This window comes from Cyrtonyx montezumae, unplaced genomic scaffold, assembly GCF_038088225.1.
Source record: "Cyrtonyx montezumae isolate F1298 unplaced genomic scaffold, pur_monq_1.0 scaffold_7, whole genome shotgun sequence".
Taxonomy (NCBI): domain Eukaryota; kingdom Metazoa; phylum Chordata; class Aves; order Galliformes; family Odontophoridae; genus Cyrtonyx; species Cyrtonyx montezumae.
The window spans coordinates 15229184-15250924 of record NW_027072078.1 but is presented as its reverse complement, the minus strand read 5'-3'; the positions used below and the strand labels follow the sequence as shown (position 1 = coordinate 15250924).

The following is a 21741-nucleotide window of genomic DNA, read 5'->3' as shown; positions in this document are numbered from 1 at the left end:
TCAGAAAATTGGATTACAGTAAATATTACGCTAAATATAAATACTTTTCCAGGACAGAGAAATGTGAATTATCATTTCTACCTCTACAAATTCCACAGGAAGACTCTCATGAGAATGACAGGTAAGTAAAACAGAGTCAAACAATCCCAAATCTACAAAAATGTGTATCATTGAAGAGAAAATTGTGGAAATTCTTTGTTTTGTTCAAATTTAATCATCAGGTAAAATAAAATCTTAAAAGAAAAAAGATTTGACAACTGTGAACTTGCACACTTTGTAAAATAGTCCCTCTCTGGCTGTGAGACTACAGAATTTTTATTTCAAAGCAGACTTTCTCTTAATATTCCTGTGCTGTTCAATTCCATTATTTCTGTCCTTCAATGAGATACTATGTTTTTTCTTTTACCAAATAAATATTTGTTTCTAAGTGCTAAATTTATTTTAAATTATTTTACCTAAATGTTTTCACCCTTCTAGAAAGAAGAAAGGGAAAAACAAAAAAAAAGGTAAGCCTTACTTTTTATGATTTAAAAAAAAAAAAAAAAGAACTGTGAGTGGTTAAAATGGAATAATATGAATTACTCATTTATATTTAGGTAGCAAGGATCAGTGGCACAAAATTCAGGGTGACTTCCTGAACGTGAGCATTATGGCAATCCCTTGTCTGTGTTCAATGGCACCAAGAGGCTTGGCACCTAATACGAGGTCAGTAGAGGTTTAGAGAATTAGTCACATCTATAAATTCTGACATCTTACCTTAAGACCTCAGCTGTTCCAAGAATACAAGGCTGTGTTTAGGTAGTCTAGACTCTGGAGCAGGGGAGGGAGTGTGGACTGCAGCAGACTTGATAATCCCAGGAATTGTAATCAGTTTTAGGATCAGGCAAATAGGGTCAAGTAGTCTAACTGGAATAATGAGTAGATAATTGCTGTGATTGAATTAGATGGCAAGTCCGACTTAAGTACTAGTCATCGAGCAGTTGTCTGTCATAGGTTCTGGCTATATGTAGGAACTTCATTCTTGGATTTTATTTTACTTTAAGTGCAAATGTGCCATTCATCTTCTGCTTTGCAGTCAGGAACAATGAAGTATGAGCCCTTCTGTCAAGAACTGAAATTCATACTTTTATTTTGCCTCATTTTTTGCCAAATTTAGGAAATGCAGTTTTATATTTAGGGTTTCTGGAAACAAATATGTATGGTTGTTAACACTGAGTCAGTATGCCTTGGCTCACTGTTGAGAGAATGTTTTGTGGTGCTCATAGCGCTATCAGGTGATAAACCATTGTAGCTGATGTATTCAGTTAACAATTAAGCAGGATAATAACAAGAAGGAACTTCACGTTTGTACATAAAATGCAGCACACTTCCTCAAAAAATGACTTCAGAAACTTTTTGTGTACAAAGTATTACTACTTATAGTTATATATTACTATTAAAAAAAAGATTATGGAATTAGTCTGTTTTGTTTAATTATCTTTAGCGAAAATGCATATGCCTTAAGACTGGCCAGACGCTTATCTTCCAAGTTACTTGCTGATCTTGTAGGATTTGCCTTATTGAAAATGATGTATAAATATTTTTAAGATATTATGGAGAATTTTTCTAAGCTCCAGGAGTCCTGCTGAGGTGCATATTCTTTAAGGTAGTGCTGTGCTGCTTTCTCCTCCCAGGAAAACTTAGGAAAGCTATCTCTGTTCAGCATTTACTGTTATATTCCAGTCAGCAGAAACCTTCAGACAAGAACTGAATAGTCTTTTAGCTTTGCTTTCTTTTTCCATCTGTTGTGACACCTGCTCCTCAGCGATAAGGAACTTTAAGACAACTCCATGAAATTATTTCAGGTTTGAATGAGATTATTCTTCCTCCAACAGAGTAGCTTAACTTATATACCAGGAAGTCCATTTTTTTTTCCTTTTTCTTGAAAATTATCATAGGAATTAAGTAATCTGGCAGGGTAGGAAGTGTAAATATTTCAGACAGTTGTTCCATTTCTTGTAGTTAATTATATCTTGACTGTAAATCTTTTCAACTTGTGAAACAAATGTTTCATTGTTTGCTTGAGATGCAAGATCAGTTATTGTAATATCAGCTAAGTATGTCTAGTTTACTTCACTCTGATCTGTTTTTCCTCATGAGATTTTTTTTGCTATGTGAAGTCATTTGGAGATGAATGAATGCTTTGAGTATTGCACCTCTATTTATACTAGCCTAAATTTGCAGCATGTCATGCTTCACTGCAGGTTGGACTTCTAAAAGAATTAAAAGTAACCTGCAGTGTCTTTTCTAGTAAAATTATGATAAGGAGGCGACTGTTTTGATTTTATCTCTGGTGTTTTCTATATTGGTAAATAATGCTGTGCCATGTGACTTGTTCCATGGCTGTAAAAAAATTATCTTTCTAAGTAGTGCTTTAGTGTAGTCTGAGAATGTTTTAATTACAGTTGTTAAATAGCCAGAAAGATCCAAGTGGGGAGATGCATGGTGGTGGTGGGCTGGAAAACAATGTTTTGAAATGACTCTAACCTATTTCTCAATTGCTCCTACCGAATGAATAAATATATCTTCTGAATATATAAAACACAATCACAGCAGTGATTGGTACATTTACTACATATACTTATTGAAAGTTGGTTTCTCTTCATAACTTGGGTGAGACTTAGGAATGGTTGTACTGAGGTTCAGGCAGTTAGTTTCTGTGAAAAGGTATAGCTGCATTAAGGAGCCTGTGAAATAGTACTGGATCATTGTCTAACCCAAATTTAGAAATGCAAGTAGGTACCTAGCACTGTGAGTAACTGCATTGTAGGATCTCTTCTTGATTAACCTCTAATGTGTACTTTTATACAAGATTCCCTTCTGTTTTTAAGTTATTCATTCTATCTGAAAACTGTTGAGAGTAGAACTCTACTGAGAATATCTAAGAGGGTTTGAGTAGCAGCATAGTTAAATTAAGATCTTTATTAATGCAACTGAAGAGTTAATGGTGGAGCTGAATGAATCTAACTGCACTGGGTTATATATGCTTGCACACGTCATGAGAGGGGTTAATCATAACACTACTGATAATCATTCTTTGTTGGAGAGAAAATCTAAAAACAAATCTGGGATGTTCAAGAACTCTGCTGTTAAGTAGGAAAGTGTTTTTATTTAAATATTCACAGTGTTCAATAAACTATAGGTATTGATAAAATTTCATTACTACAGTGTATGTTATAGATACAAACTTGCGAAATAACTTCAACTGCATCATTTTAATTGATCTATGAAGGTATGGGGGTTTATTTTGCCTTTTTAAAAAGTACATATTTAAATTATGACTATTTTATTAATGTGCTCTTGCACCTAGGCTTTTAAAGAGCCTATTAAACTTCCAAACATGCGTTTACTTTGGGGAACTAAGTCTATCTGCTTTTCAGGTTAAATAATGGAAGCATGGCTCTGATTGTTGTACAAAATACCTCCCGAACTGAATTTATAAAACACCTGAAAAGATATGCCAGTGTGAAAAATCAGGTACTGTTAATTTCTTTCTGGTGATTATAAAAAGAACAGTTAATCATGAAAGTAGACATGCTAGAAGAGTTAATGTTAGCATCCTCATAAGGAGACTTAGCTTCCTGTCAGAATACATTAGCCCCCTTTTTATCTGATTTTTTTTTCTTAAATCGCTAGACTAATACCGATTAGCCTATTTCAGCCCATCTGTTGTGGTTTAAACTGTATTTTTGTTGTGCCATTGATTTATGGGAATAAAGCCTTTCCAGCACAATAGAGAAAATGCATGCTGTATTTAAATCTTGTATAAAAGATCAAGAATACAGACTCGGGACATCATGAAACTCTGTAAGAAATAGGTGAAGTCCATAATGTCTGCATATTGCTAAACATTACACTGACAGCATTAGATTTTGACCATTGATTTTAGCAGGTATTTATACCATCTAGTTATTGAATGTTTATAGAACTGTGGTCACATTGCCTTTTTGAAGCAAAAATGAAGCTTCTAAACGTAGTGCCTTGTTGTCCTAAATGCCCCATGTGTAGCCTAAACGTTGTGATAGTCATTCAAATGTTTCAGGGTTATGTGAACTTGCTTTACAGGTAGGTCCAGGCTTAGATAACCACTGACAGTTTGTCATAGAGGTGGTGACAGTTCCATGTGACAGCACTAATAGATACTTTCAGGAAATAGTTTGTGTTTTCCAATTATGTTATAGTTATACCCTTGGAGGAAGAATGATTTGCTTTTTTTTGTCTTTACAGTTAAAGATTATAGATAGATGTTAGAGCCTCACTTGAGATTTGAGGACAGGACCACTGGCAGTGATGAACAAATGTTAGAAAAAAAATTTCATGGATTTTAATGTATTCTGAAAGCATATGCCATTTTGGCATGTGAGAAATATACCAGCTCATCTGTAAATTGAACAGGTCTGATATAGGAATACAAGTCGAATAATACATTTTTTTTCTTTTTCTTTTTCTTTCCCTGAGGCATTATTTAGTATAAAAAATAATAGGTTAATCTATAAATGCTAGTTGGAATGTACAATGCCTCATGTTCAAATATAGAGTTAAGGGTTCTTATACAATTAAGAAGCAAAAAAAAAAAAAAGATAAAAAAACCCACAAAACAATCCTAATCACAAAACAATAAAAAACCCCACGTTTTTAATTTCATGTAATCCAGTTTGTTGCGAAGCATCCCCTATAGCTTTCATCTTTGTTTAACATATGCCTGTGTTTTGTTTAGTTCAGTTTTCCCTTTGTTGAGACATACATAGTTCAAGAAGTAAAAGTGCAACCAAGAATTAAAAGTGGGCTTGATGCCAAAGAAAATATGGATTTGAATGCCACTGCTGCAGAAGAGAATTACCCTTGGAATATAGATGGGGACTTAGTAGAAGCATCAGAAGTTCATGTTCGGTAAGGCTGAGTATTATGTTTATGGACAGTATCCCTGTAGAAGATTAGTACTACAATGTTAAGTGTATATATACAAATTACACCAAAAGTGAGTGTTGTAAATACTGTAAGAACAATATTTTTGTGTCCTGCTGTGCAGGAACTCTGTCACATTGCCTTGTGCACATCCCTGGTAAGGTTTATGACTCCCATGGCCTTCCAGATCCTCTTATGCCCTTTCAGCCCTTTACCCTTCTGTCTGTTAGAAGAGAACAGGTGAACATGAAGTTCAGTGAGTCTGGGAGGACTTATTTGGGTAAGCTTGGAGAGCCCTGTTTGTAATCTTAATAAAAACATAGTTGTTCAATTGTGGGAAACTTGGTGGTGCTCGATATTAAGGTTCGTGTATAGGACTGAAGAAAAAATATTAATAGAGAGAAATTGGAGGATTAGCAGTAGAAATAAATGTGAGGTGGCTTTTTTTTTGTTTTGTTTTGTTTTGTTTTCTGCAATGTGCACAGGGTCAGAGTGTTGTAGTCTGAGCTATAGAAGACTGATTCCATTATAGGATGACTGCGAAAATACACTTCTAGAGATGACCTTGTAGGAGAAGTCAAAATGTAATTAATGTGATTTTATTCCATATACTGCTTCATGTATGTTTGTTTAAAAAAAAAAAAAGGCACACATTGCAAGACTTGATGGAATTGATAGTTTGACTTCCTCCCTTCACAGGGTGCATCCTCAACTTATTAATCTCTATGGAGTGAACACTGATGATCTGGAGAGTTCCAAAGCAACATGCAATTGCATATAGAAGGGACACACTGCATGTTCTGTATGAGTCCTTGTCACACCTGCATGCTCTTTTTTCTAAGGTCCCATTCTTGCACTCATTGAACTCAGTTGTAATAGAAAGGATGTTTATTATATTTCTGGTTTTAAATTTTATCAAGTTATATATTTTTTCAAGTAAAAAAAAAAAACATTAGGCTTAACAAAAAGATGTAATTATATGGATTTCTTTTATAAATTTTGGGTTCTGAAATGATCTGTCAGAATAGACGGAAAGTTTTTTATTTTCTTTAAAATTATTCAAGCTTTTGCAGTATATTTAAAGTGAAATATTTTTGAGTTTGCTGTTGTTACCATGTTGTCAGTTCAAATGGAACTAGTGAGTGGAGATAAGATGGTGCTCACACTGAGGAATAGTGGCAAAGTATATAGATCAGGTATTTCTATTTCTAGGTGTCACTTACAATGTTGCCTTAATATTTTTTTCAAATTAGTTTTTAGTCAAATGTAATACAGCCTTTCTTTGATGTATTTCATTGATGATGTCAAAGGTATTCTAATGACTACTTGTTGTACATAGGAAAAAAAAATATTGAATGTGTTACAGAGCTGATGGACTATTAAGTATAGTTTTTGTTGTTGCTGAGAATAAATTTGTGGTAAATAGCCTTTAGTCACTGACTCAAATTTTGGTAACTGTCTTAAAGGACATAAATATTTGTGTGAGTGTTTATTTTTTTTAGGTAACTTCTTAAATATTTTACTACAACTATTTGAGATGAATACAAATTAAGACTGGATTCTCAAAGGAAGAGCCAGTTTCCAGAGAGATGATGATAAGTAGCAGCCCGGTAGGTTTGTCTGCACTGACACAGGGCTAAGTGTGTGGTTCTCTTTGCTTGTCTATGAATTGTTATGAGAAAGGCTGATGCACAATGGTTTGAAAGCAGCATTGTCTCAAGGCTGGCACAAGTTGCTGCAAGTCTTCGTTATGTAGGCAGTTCAGTATACTGTGAAATCCACTTGTTTAAGATTTCATTAAATCCCTTTACATGGGATTTTATTTACCAGACTTACATGAGCTGTATATTTTACTCTATTTTAAATCTTGTGAAAAATTTTTACTGGTAGTAAATAAGCTACTCAAGTATTGCAGATGGCTACTTGTGTTCTCAGAGCAAGCTGTTACTTGTTGGAAACCTCATGCAGTTTCTGTGGACAAACATGTCCAGAAGTAAAAGCCTAATTCATAGACAATAAAACGCATCTTTCAGAGGCAATCATTACAGGAACATTGCAGCTATAGTTCTGCTAGGCACTGGGGGGCAGTGATGGCAAAGCAGGGTCACAGCAGGCTGACTGGGGCATGACAGGGCCCTTGCCCAAACTCCTGGTCCAAGTGGTCCAACTGCAAGCTCAACTCTGGCTGCTCAGGGCTTTATTCAAACTGATCTCAAGGCCTTTGAGAAAGGCTATGATCTCACCTCTCTGAGCTCCAGTGCTGGCCTGTCTCCACGGGGAAAAGGATTTTCCTGATGTTCAGTGGGATCTTCTCATTTCAGCTGATGGCTGTTCTCTGAGTCACAGTGAGTAGTCTCCTATTACATTGCTATACTTGATATTTATATATTGATATACTTGGTATTGCACCTAATATGTTAATGCTTATGGTAATTCAAATAAAGCTTCCTAAAGGTGTATGAAAAGAATATTCCAGCTACATGTAGTAGATTTAACTGTTTTTATTACATAACTGAAAAGTAACAAAAGAACTTACAAAAGAAACAGCATTCATGTGCTTATCTTGTTGGGGTCCGCTTGAATAAAGTAAAATCAAGTGATTCTTTATAATCTTGCTACCATTGAGACAGTGTACATTTATTTTTGTCAACCTTGTTTATAACTATAAATTGACTTTTGTTTCATATCTTGAGAACAGGCAACCAACATTTACACGTTAATAACAAAATCTGAATAGAAAGCATTCCAAGGCAACATTATCACATTTGCTGACTTATGTAAACTAATTCAAAGATAAATAAAATGCTTTAGTTTCATTTCTTTGCATTGTTTGTACTAAAAAGAACTTCAATGCTTTTTCCAGCATTTGAGGTATATTTATTTGTATGCTGTAATATCAAACAAATTTCTGTTCAAAGCCATTTTGGTTAAAGTGCAAAAAATCACTAAAGCCATTTGAAAGATGAACGTCTCTTACATTTCATAGACTTGCAAGAAAGTATTTCATTCTTCACATTCTTCATGTTTTTTGATATACAAACACAGAAATATATATATATATATATATAAATACATACACATTCATTTGTCCTTATGCTGCCTAAGATTTTTGAGAGAAAAATTACTTTAGAGGGATCCACAACTTTAGCATCAAATTAAGGAAATGAAAATCACAAAATGGTCCCCAACACCGTTATAATCTGTGGACAGTGTGATTTTTCTAGCACCAAATACAACCCATTTGCAAAAATGTTTGTTTGTTGAAGGCACGATGCATTGTTTTTGAACTAATTCTCATAAATTGTGCAGCTTCAAAATGTATGTATGTATTAAACTTGTTTCTCCTTACAGTTCAGAAAGACATCAAAGACAGGGCAAGAATAGCCTTACTGCATACTGCTGTTGCCATAAATTCAGTTACTGATGACAGCTTAGATCCTGCAGTTGTACTGGGGAGCAGTCCTGGTTTTTATTTTTCTCCTGAATGTATTATTTATTTCACCAAAGCTAGGTGGCAGTGCAAACTTATCTAGCTGAAACTTCCTGTAGTAGCAGATCAGTGGTTTAAACCACGTTTCCATTCAGTCATTTGCCTTTCTACTCAGTTGCTTCTGAAGATGCCAGGTTAGATGACTATTGACTAAAAACTTCACAAGAACCCACGCTAGCTCTCCAAATGGCTTGTTAGATACATTCAGGTAGACAATCTAAAGATTAAATTTGGCTCAGTACAGTTGGCATTTGCTGTGGTGGGGTACATTAGTTTCTTTGTTTTCTCATCATGTGAAGTCTGTCTTTCAGATACTGGAAGAATAATGGTACTAAATACTACTATGCTAAGTATTATATAAAAGAAAAAATCTTCAAATAAATAAAAATAAATATTTGCTTAAAAAAGCCCTCACATAGAAATATTTCACTGCAGAAATCCAAAACCTCATGGCACTGGTATTTGAGGAAAGGACAAAAAATTTCTGTCATTTTTGCAAGTACCATGTTACAGATGGCTACTACTTATGATCTCCTATACATTACTCTTTCTACAGCTGACAGAGGATTCTGTGCTGCATGTCCAGGATACCACACAGAATTCCCTGTTCTAAATCTACCTTTGGCTTTCCTGGCTCTGGCTTGCCTGGCTAAGTAACTCTAATACTGTAGAGCTGTGCCTGTGAAGCCAAAGCTTTTTGAAGTTAGAAGCCCAGTAGTGCTTCTGATAGCTGTTTTCTACATCTGTGCACTCTTAGTTATGGTCCTTCTGTTGGTTTAAGCTAATGTACCCTTGTAAAACTGCCAAATCAGGATGAGGGAGAATTTCTTCTTGAATGTTTAATCAAAAGATTACTGAAACTTGAAAATTTAAAAAATAACTCATGCTGATACATTTGAGATCTTATTTTCCAGAATTGGTAACATTTTACTTTCTCAGACCTCTTCATTCCAGTAAGTAATCATTCTTTTCTTTATCTTTAGTGTTCTTCTGTCTGTTTGAAACCAGAGATGATATTTCAAATACCACTGTAAGACTTTAAAACAGAAATTGTTTTACCATTTTCATATTAGAAAAATAACTGAACACTAGGATGTAGTCATCAGTACAGACCTAGGAAATACACGGTTGTTTTGTAAGGGCAAGTCAGCTCATGAGCACTTTGTTTCACTGGTGTTTCTCTTGTGAATTAACCTGAAATTCTTCATTTCAAAATAAGTTTTATTTGTCCTTCTAGTCATCTTTGTTCCCACTTGTAAAACTCCAGCTGTCTCTCCTATTCAAGTCCTGAGGGACCGGTTTGTATTGCCTTTTGAAGAAGCCAATCTGAAATACACCAACAGATTCCAAAGTTATGTATGCCATCAAATGTAAGCAGTATAACTATTATAAAATATCCATCTATAGTGCTTACAAATGGATGGTGTCTGTCATTGTTTCATCACACTAAGTCATCATGTGGTACTCATCAATTAAAAGAAGGAGTTGCAGCTCTCCTGCTGTAAGGAGTGAGAACTGTCCACAGAATTCAGTGTTTTTAAAAAATGTGAAAAGGTAATAAGACATTCCAGTTTAATCCGTATCATTTCTACACTTCCTGGGAAAAACGATGGAGAAAGTCTGCATTCAGGTAAAGGTTACTAACAATATCATAACTATGTGGTAGATATGGAACAATGAACTTCTTTCGTTTTCTTAGTTCGTTCTGAACAGGATTTTTTAACATATATGTAGTAGTTTAAATCATTTTATTCTGACAAGAAACTATCTTGTAAATAATTACTGATCATGTGTCAAGTGATGTTAAATGTGCAGTATCACTCCACAAAAACAACTAAATTTATATGAAGTTACATAATTCATTAGATGGCACAAAAACCTTGAAGGGATTTACAGTACTGAATAATGCAAAATGAAGAATACGTATAAAATAAAACAAAAGGAAATGGATAAGTATTTTTGAAAACGCACTATATTAGGAGTCGTATATCTTTAGAAAGAAAAGATAATAAAACATTATTTTATCCCTTAAGCTGGATTAGTGAATCCAAAAATCCTCTAAAAGTGTGAATTCTTAGTGTGAGAACAATGGAGAAATATTGGAAACCTACCTTCCATAATATAAGTGAAAGCAGCAAAAACAAGGTAATACCAGCTATTAAGCCTATTCCAATAATTAGTACAGTGACATGGTATTTTGGCTTTTGGTGGTGCACTCCTTCCAAATAGACCTGAAGGTGAAAAATAAATTTAATGTTATTTTTTTTCCTAGTAACAAAATGGGGAAAATGAATTACATCCTTCAATAATGAACACTGTCTTCAATGTTTATGGCTAAATATGTATAGAATGCTTTTTCTTTTCTAGTTTAAAATAAATTCAGTAAGAGAATTCTTACGTGTGCAACTTGCTTGTCCTTCTGTAGTTCAATAACTTTTGTGTTTTTTTCTGGTGAGGCTGTTGCTCTTACTTCAAACTTCAAGGTAGATGCATCATCCTGATTTTAAATAGCAACATAAAATCCCACATTTTTTAAAAGTAACTTCAACATGTTAATTCTTATCCAGCAAAAATAGTAACACAGCTGCTCACAGAAACAGAATGTCACACAAACACACATGGCATTTTTATGCCTTTTTCTAATCACAAAATAAATTAGTACCAGAACCTGGAGTGAAGCCTGGTTGGGTTTTACTCAACACTAAATTCATGCTGCTTTTCTTAGAAAAGTACAATTACGAGTTGGAATTAAATTCCACAGAACCCAGCCAGAATAGGCGAAGAAATATATAAAGTGATAATCTAAAACACATCTTTAAGTGGTTTGCATTTTCATATATCACCTGCAAACCTAGTACTGAAAACATAGAATATGTAATATATATCATTGATTAGATCTACTATTAATATCTAGAAATTATATGCAGAGAATAATAAAAATAAGCCTTGAAAAATGCCTCTCAAGTATGAAAAATTAATGTGTTACCATTTCTAAAAGCGAAGGAGTAGCCTCCAGGTGCAACTGAATAGTTGCTTCTTTTCCATTTTCCATGTTTCCAAGCTTGCAATGTATTTGTAAGCAAAGGCTGTCATTTTTCATGCAGTACTGCAGAGGGGAGGGAAAGATTAAAGTTTGAATATATCAAGTGTGTAACTTAAATGTTAAAGACACTCTGGAAATGAGTAAAACAAGAGCTCCATGCTTGTTCTTGAAAGGTCAGGGGTTGTAGCTTTCCACTGACACCTCTCACTCTCAACCCATGAATTGTTTATCACTGATGATAAAGGAACTGTACAAGGCACCAAACCAATAGTTATATAACACAATGGGTCATTTTTTCTTAAAAGATTGCTCTTTTTAGAGAAAAATGATAATTGTGTTAAGTTGGTTGCATGTATGTTTTTATATTACTTCAGAAATTATATATGGCAATGACTTTATGATACCCAGCATCAGAAATATAAAAGTACCTCTTAAATACTGCAGTGTAATAGGGCATTCATACTCTGACAGCTTGTACTATTTCCCTCAACTCTGATGAAGAAAGAAAAGCAAGCTTTTACATGATTATATTCTTTATCCAAGACTTCATTACCTAAGTCCTCATTTGAAAGAAATACTTTTGATACTCTAGTGCAGAGTTACTCTTGAGAAGTCTTTGATATTCTGTAATGTGCTTGCTTAAAACCTCACATAAAAATATCTAATAGGTCAACTTTGTGGGTTTTTTATTTTTAAGATGAAAGTATTAAAACTGTACATTATTATCAAGTTCTAGGACATTGAGATTTCAATGAGAACAAACCCTTGACAATGTAACACTATAATAGCCATTCTGGTTTGGACTACATATTCAAGTATCTGAACTCCAACAGGGATATAAAGCTGAACAGGCCAGGCACCTGTGATGTTCTCTCAGTCTCCCAACTATATTTAGTATGGAGCTTCCTGAGCTGAAATGATTTTCTCTATATTCAGAATCAGTGACTTTCAGTCCTATTAACTTGTATAACCTCTCTCAAAATTATTTTTAGCATCCTTCAGTAAGAAGTCCTACCATGAGCACAGCTTGCCTTTGGTGATGTTCTTTCCTGTTGGAAAAGGCAACATTTTGTATACTGTATACTTCATGTAAGTAACTTCATATAAGTAACAACTACTTTTTCTGTACACATAATTCTCAGTTTGTCACTGAATTTCATCTGCTGTTCAGCTTGCCCACTCACTCAATTACATAACACTTCTGCAGTTTGCCATAGGTAATTGTCATGCATACCAACTCTGGAGAAATGATGTTATTCAACCTTTTCCCCTCAGTTCTCACCTCATTCACTAAATCACTTAAACTATGTTGAACGTATTATAGGTCCCAGCACAAATCCTTGGAAGAGTGCTCTGATAACCTCATTATATAAGATACATAACTCTATCTTAAGGCTCATTCATACAATCATTCATTTCCCAGTGATGCTAAAATATAGATCTTACCAGTTGTCTTTTAGCAGGCTTTGAAAAGAAAATGACAACATCCTTCAATATGTTTTCAGTTTTTTCTGCTGCATTACAGTTCTTTGGATATTCACTGTAGAAGCATTCTCCAGATGTTGTCTGAAAATAACAATCATTGCTTGATTTTAAATATCAGATTATGAACAGAAGTCAGATTTCTTAAAAGAAAGCAGCTCAAAAGGAAGATAACTTTTATTTTTAGATTTCTTGAATATATGGAGCTGAAGATCATTATAGCCCTACTCAACCTGCTTTACTATAGCTAATATACTTCTACACTTCCCTGTTACAGCGAGTTACACAGAACACTTGGAGTAGAAAATATAGTAAGTCAGAAAGGGTCTTGAACTTACTGTGTTCATCTGAATCAACAACTGTAGGCATATATATATATAGACATTGTAGACATAAGACATCTATTGTATCCTATTTTAGCTGCTGCTGATTTTTAGTTCATGAATATTCACGTTTTACAAAGGAAGGACTGTGTACTATATGTTTGATGTGAAATAACTAAGGCTGATGGGTGGACTAGAGTCTTCAAGCAGTTGTTCAATGCAGAAATTATTATTTTTTAAATAAAAAAATACACTTTACTCTGCTACTTAATATCAGGAGTGAATTGAAAAATACAGAACACAAATGCATGCCAAAAATCAGGCTTTGCACAGATGGATTAACTGAATTCAGTAGAACTCTACTAAGTACCTAAGGTATTAGGCAGGACTGAAAGATAGGAATAAAAACTGAACGCATACTTAGTACCTAAGTCCTGCTATGCTTCTGGTATTCATAGAACTCATATAGATATAGTAAAATATTAAATAACATGTGCTTACCTTGATATCCAAGACATTGAATAATTTGAAGTCATGTGGTGGAAAAGCATTAGGTATCATTAACTCCAAGTTTACATTTGGAGCCATGCTGGGTCCTACATTGATAACCTGGTGGGGAAAAATGCTATGTTTAAAGCTCTGATTCAAGGTAGCTATTCAAATAACAAATATACATATGTGAACATATGAACTTCACAGAACAGGGTAGCTCCTACATTGTTATGCTGTTATGCAACTGGATTCTTCTAGAAGCTTTAATGTTTATAAAGACTGCTTAATTCATTCTGCAGGATTACAGAATACTTCTCTGAACCCAATGAGTAAGTGGTGCATATCCGAGATGACTGCCCCAAGGTTACACAGACTGCCTTCCAGGAGAATGTGCAGAAAGAAGTAAGAGACTTAAGTCTGTCTCCTGATTTTAATCTATTGGAGACAAATCTTGATACCTATAGATTCTCTTGTAAATAGCTCCTACTTTCACTTGCTTACCATAAGATAATTTCTTTTAGAGTTTCTTAATGGCAGAAATGGCCAATCACAACTGCTCTACTGCTTTCATCTTGTGTCTGTAAGTATCTTCTTGTTTGAACATTCAGTGAAACAGTGCCCAGGCAAAAACAAACAAACCAACCAAAAAACAACCAGCAAGTATTCTAGGAGGGATTAACAACCACTTTCCATCACCTAATGCTTAAAAATTGTTTTTTGCCCTTCTATTTCTAAAAACTTATTGACCATGTAGTTTGTTTTAATATACACTGAAATTCTAAACATTATTCTTCAATGCAAGGATAACAGAGTTACAAAGAAAAGTTTACTTACATGGAAAGTGAAGTTGATACTCTCCTCCATACATGTAACTGATGCTTCATTCTCCTTTGTTCCATAAACAAATGAAGCTGGTGTTACAAATCTACAACAGTTTAGAAGTTATTTAATAGATTTGATACGTAGCATTAGGTAACTTCTTTCACTATGAGATCTCCTACAGCATTGATGCCAAAAAAATAATTACTCAAACTTTTTATTAGCTAAAGGCAGGAACACCAAGTAGAAATGCACCTCTGTACTACTTCCACTTAAGGTAGATAAAAGAGAAAAGGTCACAAAAGCTCGCCATATACTATGTTCTGTGAATGTGCCTCAACAAACCCAGAATATGGTCCTTGTAAAGCAAGAAATCTGAGGCAAAAAAACTCCAATATCACAATCTAATTTCACACTGAAAAATGCATTCAGCAGAACAAAATGAACAGTGTTGTGAGAAACGGTTGCTCTTCTCTTCAGCATCCACCTGAAGCAACTTTTTTTCCTTAGAAAGAACTGAAAGCCTACTGTTGTCTTCATCTCTATCTTAAGTTTTCAAAAACTGATTGAAACCTCCAGACCATTTGTTCCAGAGAATCAAGAAAACAAGGCATCAAGAGCAAGCTGCTATAAAAGTCTGATATATCTTTGTTCTCTTCCTGAGGCATTTAATTATTTAATTGGATAGCCAAGTAAAATACTGCTATAAAACTCACTGCGTTAGAATTAGTAACTTATGCCATCTGTTACAGCAGTAATTGATAGAATATATATGTTGGTTCATAGATTAGCATTCATTTATAATACTTAGTATGTAAGACCTCATTTGTGCAGGTTTTCAAGATTCTTTCATGACTCTGTGAACAATTATGTCATTCAGGGGGGTTTCTCACACAAGTGAGAAACTGCACACTTAAAAGACTCAGAATTCCAGTGTTAGTGCTCCATTCACAATTTATTTCAAATTTTTTGTAGAAACTGAACGACACATCCTGCCCAGTTCTTCAGTTTTGGAAGGAACTTTGTTTAAAGAAAATGAAATAGCACCATTGATATTAATGACCTCATCTCACAGTAGTGGAAACAAGAGCTCTGAAGGGCAGACTCCAGGATAGCTGTACCATTTCAGTACCAGGATTTTTCAGCTACCTCACACTTCTAGTTAAAAGCTTTGGGAATTCAGAACAGAAATAAGACAACAGTCATAGATATGCAGGAATATCAAGAGTTGACTTACCCATGAGCATTTAACTCAATCTCATACTTTAGAGGTACAGCTACAGCCACCATGTTATCCAGTAACATGTTCTTATCTTCATTTTTGCTAAAAGACAGGCAAGAAAAATCAGTATAGAATGCATTACCATATGCTATACATTATTTCTATAAACAAATGCTAATAATCTTTCAGCTTCTTAAAAGCTTAAAATTTTATTGTTAACAGCATGCCAGACACTAAAAAGTAAGATTTATACTAGCATAAACCTGCTTATTAAACAGTTTTTTGGTTTTTTTTTTTTCAAATTTCCATTTTTCTAAAGATTTTGTAGTGGATGTGCTTTCTTGTAGTTGTGCTTCAGTAAGGCTTTTCAGTTTTCTCAATTCTGTTTTGAAAATCTAAGAATAATTTTAATCGAGCAATTTTTATTAGACTTTACCAGCTAGCATTAATGATGATGTTGAGGTCGTCATCTGCTCTGGTGAAAGAGCTTGCATCCAAAGGGAAACTGAAATCCAGCTGTCCAACAGCAACAACAACAACAAAAAAAAAAAGAATCCTTTTTTAAATGTTAGTGTATCTTAACACAGTTTTAATCAAAATATTTTATTAAAATCATCTATAATTTCTTGCTCTTTCTAAAAAAATAAAAAATAAGGCCTAAATACATTTTTTTTTAACATCTTCTATTCCTCTTGGTCTAAAAAATTTGTTCATAGCCTTAGTCAATTTACTTGTCTAGGAAGCTGACAACCATCATGTGATACACAAGGAAAAGAATGTTTTCCCTTAATGACTTTTATCCAGAGAATATTCCAGCAGATATCAACATTACAAGAAATGTTAGTTTAGAATGAGTAAACGATTTTGCAAAATATTTCTTTTCCTGAAAATTTTATTAACATATTCAGTGTGTTTTTAAAGCATAAAATTTAGGTATAGCTTACCTTTGATTTTTGATCTACATACAAATAACCAACACTGCACTCAAGTTTCACTGCATGAATATCTTTGTCTAATACTTCACAGTGTATCTGTTTTTCTTCCTAAAATTAAGGAAAATTACTTATGATGTAAACAAAACTTACTTTCAGACACTTCAAATTGCACAGACTCTAATTGTACTATTAAAAAATATATAGAATATTCATACTATTTATGACTTTATGATAAATGCAACCCATTCACATTTTGTTTTTAATCAGAGAAGCTGAGATGTTTAAGTGGTCACTTTATACAGAGCACTGTGGGATCAGTTATTTTAAGATAACAGAAAAAGAAAATAATTATATCTGTGACTTCTTCATAAGACTGGAGAAGATCTAAGTTTTTTGTGATCACTGGAAACATGATCCAACCAAAGTTGCAGTAACATATGGAAATGTATTTCAAAATCAATCTTCTCTTGTTACTGTTACCACATCTCATTGTTGAAATTATACAAAAGCAATCTAGCATTGATTAAATCACACGTATTCTGTGGTTTAGGAAGGTAGAAATCTAAGAACTTCAAAAGTAGTCTTGTCAGCTTTCTGAATTTGTGTGTGTGAGGGGTTAATTTTCAGAAACTCAACTATTCATTACCATACTTGGAAAATATCTGGCTGAGAAATAATAATATCAAAGGATTACTGTTTGGCAGATTTTCTCGTCCTTACCAAGTCTGGAACTCGGATGAAATAAAGGCCTTTAGGGAACTGAATGTGGAGGACAGTTTCATATGCATCATCTCCAGCATTGTGCAGAGAAACATTCAACAACAAAGTCTTTGTACTTCCAACGACAAGGTACATTTTCTTATCATGAGGCCTACAAAGATTATAACACCAGTGAAAAATAATTGTATATACAGCTTATATGCAAAACATTTTTTTCTCCTGCTCCTTTAGTTAATTTCATCTGGTTCTGAAAAAGACTGAGCTGGAAATCATTAAGATTATTAAGATTAGACAACGGTCAACTCACTACTGTGCCCCTTTGAGAGCCTGAGGCTACTGATATGAAAAGTGTTAACAGACACTGCTTCTGGCTTTTTATGGGATAGGGCCTTTTCTTAGAAAAGAGAATATCAGCGTGCTCCCGATGCACTATTTTCAGACATTATTTCATAATCCACTCAAGTTAATACGACACAGGTCACAAGGAGGGTAGCCAATCATGCCTATCTTATGATCTATGTGATGTTCTGTAATCGTGTTACAAGTACAAAAGCCCTATGAGGATCTAAAAGTAAACTTCAGCTTGACATTAAAGTTTAATTAAGACTTGTAGAAGCGTTGCCTAGAAATAGACATTTATCAGATATTCTGGCTTAAAACCAAGGCATTAGTCACTGAACACCTTTGGGAAAGAATCTGGCACTTGGACAAGTAACAGAAGGTAAAAGCACTGCATAAGCAGATAGGTTCCAAGACAAAAGCGAATTAAAGAGAAACACAATGTTAACATTTCAGTAGCTTGATTAAATTTAGGTTAAATTTTAAAATTATTTTACTTCTTATGTGCTTACCATTCAGTCCTCTTATACACATTAAAGCCAAGCTCATTAACAACACACTGTCACAAAGATGCCTCCCAGCTTAACATCGAAGTACACAAAAGCACCAGGTGCACATCTGGGACAACAACAAAGCTGAACCAGAGCTTTTCCCCGGTAATCATATTTCATTCTTCATTAAAAAATGTATGATGCGGACTAGAAATTTACAGAGCTGGCCAAAATCTGAGCAATTTAAACAAAACATGATAGTGTATACACAAAGACTCATAATTAGGCAAGTAAGTAAAGCATTACATCAATGCCCCTATTTGATTTCATTCTTTTAAGACTAGAAGCGTTTGCTTTGCCGTTCAAGGATAATGAATGCATTCTGTCTAGACAAAATAAATTAATGTTTCACAGCTAACTAGTTTTTAATCGAGATACCAGGGGCGCAATGCAATTTAAGGTGATACTTCACACTTTATCAAGATATTTAGCCTATTTATTTACACTGAAAAGCTGCTGCTGGTACCTAATGCTAAGCAGGTATGTTGTAATTTGTTCCCCTTTCTTAGATCTTTGAAGTGCTTACAAAATCACATTAGTAATATTGCAAATGGAAATGCTGTAGTCTTTCCTTCTGAGAAGTTTATGATCATTTCAAAAACAAAAACAAAAAAAAAGCCTGAAAGTTAAAGAAAATGAAAGGACGTTAGACTCATGCTATCGATTACATGTCAAAGTAGGAAAAAATACAGTAATCTTATTCTGAAATCTATGAAGATGAAAGAGCTTGTGCTCAGGATCACCCACGTGTGATTAATCAGCATTACGTGTTTGCTGTCATTGTTTTGTGTCATTTGAGGATGTTCTATGAGATAAACCTTGTATCGTGATTAAAGCACAATTAACTTTAAAAGTGATAAACTACATAAGAAAATCCAAGCCTCAGACAAAATACCTTACTAGAGATTCACAACCGGCACTGTTTTCATTTGGTTTTGATGTAATAAAATGGGCTGACTTTATGCAAAGTGTAATACTGAATAAAGAAAAAGATTATGAAGATAAAATTTAACTTAAAACTAACTGCTAATATCTGTGTTGAAAACAAATGAGAGCACATGACATCAAACTTTCTAAAGAAGAAGATAAATGTAAGTATATTTTTCAAAGAATGGCTTGGTTTAACAGACATTCTTCAAGATAATAATTTTATTTAAATATTTTGAAAGTGCATTAATGATATTGCAGAATAACACAGGATTTCATCATGATAACTAATTGGAAGGAATAAGAAAAACTGAAACATTAAAGGGAATCTCAAAGAAAACTGGACTGTAAATTAAAAAAAAATACCAAATCAAATTATTTTTTGAAAATGCAAGCTAATTCGTCTACAGAAAAAGAGGCTAAATATTGCAGAATTCTCAACCATCTGGTATCTCAGCAGTATAAAACTGAAGATGGTAATATTCTTACGTAAGTGAAGAGAAGGAACCAATTTATTTATAATTGAAAGGCCTTAGTAGGAAACTGAAGAATCTTCCTTGTACAGCATCTTTGTGAAAGCTGCAGAAGTAACCGAGTTTGTCAATTTATCAGCAACTATGAGTTCTGAATGAAAATTGTGCTCTTTTACTTAGCATGCTTATGTGTGAAGCATGGAATACAACTGTACCTTTTTGTCAGATTGATGTCACTTTATGAGCTGTAGAGTCTTCTAATTATGCAAGAATAACTCTTCAGTTAGGAAGATTTCTGTTACATTTCCTGGAAGATTTATGATTTTAATATTCTTCAACTAAACTGAGTTTTCTTCCTTATATGTATTTTTAGGGAGTTCATAATCAACTTTTGCAAATTCATTTTATTTACATTCAAGATAATAAAGAACAATTTAGATAAAATCTAATCTATACTTACTTTGGAAAAGTAACTTTTCCAGAAACTCTCAAGTCAGCAGAACAATTTTCTTGGGAGCAAATTCTTGCAAAAACAAACTATAAGAGACCAAAAACAAAACCAAACAAATAGAAAAAAAGGCATTTAAAAAATAAATGTATGATCTTGTTACTAATACACAGAATTGGCTAATGGCCCTTGGTCCTAGAATAGGTTATGATTTGCCATTTTGCAAACACATTCTGTGCACCAACATCTACAGAAAGGCCTTCCAAGCTAGTATTTAATCTCTCACCATTAAACCAGTGGTGCATTTTCAGCTGATTTTAAAAGCAGTGCATTTTAGAGGATCCAGAGCTGAGTTCTCTGATGTCTCTTTCATGATACAACAGTAACTCTTGAAAGACTTAACTACTACACAGACTTATCAAACTGTATGTCTGATGAGACTAGAGATACCATGAGTTGCTTCTGTCTGTGCCTTGATTATCAGTGTGCCACAGAGCACATTTATATCACTGTCACTACATTCAGCAACTTCCCTTATTTAACTCTGTGGCTCCTAAAACAAAACGTGTCAAAATTTTGTTTGATGCTACTTTTAATTGAAGATAAAAATGTGAATATTTACTTACTGCATTTGAAAGAAGACATCATACACTAACCTTGCTTTTTATAATATCTTTCTCTTTCCTCCTTTGAAGAACTGGTTGGAGTGGAGAAAACTCTTGAGTTTCTCTTTTCTGTAGAATATGTTGCCCCAGACGATAACTTGCTTCAACATGTACAGGAGTCAAGATATCCCTTACATCTTTCTATGAAAATTGGAAACCTAATAAGTTAATCATATAGACATGTATGCGTATGTTTTAGAAATTATGTGGAGCCTTAAAACCAAGTAAAACAGGATCACTTATTGCTTTCTACATGTAAAATAATTTCCAATACCATATGGTTTAAATATTTTTCCAGATGTCTTTATCAATGAAAGAGTTAATCAGAAATGCAGAAAATCGTAATATGTTCATTGATAGCATCAGGCACTTCAGAACACATATTTTTATTAAAATAAGTCTAATTGAATAGTGATCTATTTTAATTCCATCAACAATACTGCCTTGTACTACTGAATTACAAAAGCAGTAAAAGTAGGCTAAAAGGTAAAAAAATCAAATAGTGGGATAATGCCAAACAAACCAATGGATGTTTCTGTATGAAATCAAAAGGAGTTCTCTTTCAGTACCACTCAATCAGTTCATACCGATATTTTATTTTTCTGCCTTTGTATTTCCTATTCCATATTAAGGAGATTAAACATCTCAATAAAGTACATCATTTCCATATGAAACCTTCACGGTGCAAGAATATTGGAGATCAGAGCCCAAACTGTCCACTTGTGAAAACTGAACAACTTGAAGTCCTGAGCACCAACAAGAGCAGACCTGACTGAAATATTCCCTAAGAGAGAGACACTGTTGTCTTTCCACATGGCCACTACTTTAATTCTTAGCTGCAAGCTTGCTTTCACCAAATGACATGAAA

The 21741-nt window shown here is 33.9% G+C and overlaps 2 protein-coding genes across 2 annotated transcripts in view; one reads left to right on the top strand and one right to left on the bottom strand.

Annotated features, from left to right (window-relative positions):
- The window catches only part of CERKL (ceramide kinase like), a 47908-nt gene extending 42042 nt beyond the window's left edge, over nucleotides 1-5866 (top strand). Inside the window, exons 8-13 of the mRNA XM_065750484.1 lie at nucleotides 53-121; nucleotides 478-506; nucleotides 597-705; nucleotides 3420-3516; nucleotides 4757-4929; nucleotides 5644-5866. Of these exons, the coding sequence (XP_065606556.1) occupies nucleotides 53-121; nucleotides 478-506; nucleotides 597-705; nucleotides 3420-3516; nucleotides 4757-4929; nucleotides 5644-5725 (559 nt within the window). The 3' untranslated portion in view covers nucleotides 5726-5866. The remainder of the gene's footprint in view (nucleotides 1-52; nucleotides 122-477; nucleotides 507-596; nucleotides 706-3419; nucleotides 3517-4756; nucleotides 4930-5643) is intronic.
- A 1564-nt stretch (nucleotides 5867-7430) lies between these two features.
- The window catches only part of ITGA4 (integrin subunit alpha 4), a 33282-nt gene continuing 18971 nt past the window's right edge, over nucleotides 7431-21741 (bottom strand). The window contains 13 exon segments of the mRNA XM_065750968.1: nucleotides 7431-9760; nucleotides 10546-10665; nucleotides 10833-10931; nucleotides 11421-11540; nucleotides 12924-13043; nucleotides 13784-13891; nucleotides 14609-14699; nucleotides 15831-15917; nucleotides 16252-16331; nucleotides 16760-16858; nucleotides 17471-17621; nucleotides 20221-20297; nucleotides 20865-21014. Of these exon segments, the coding sequence (XP_065607040.1) occupies nucleotides 9668-9760; nucleotides 10546-10665; nucleotides 10833-10931; nucleotides 11421-11540; nucleotides 12924-13043; nucleotides 13784-13891; nucleotides 14609-14699; nucleotides 15831-15917; nucleotides 16252-16331; nucleotides 16760-16858; nucleotides 17471-17621; nucleotides 20221-20297; nucleotides 20865-21014 (1395 nt within the window). The 3' untranslated portion in view covers nucleotides 7431-9667.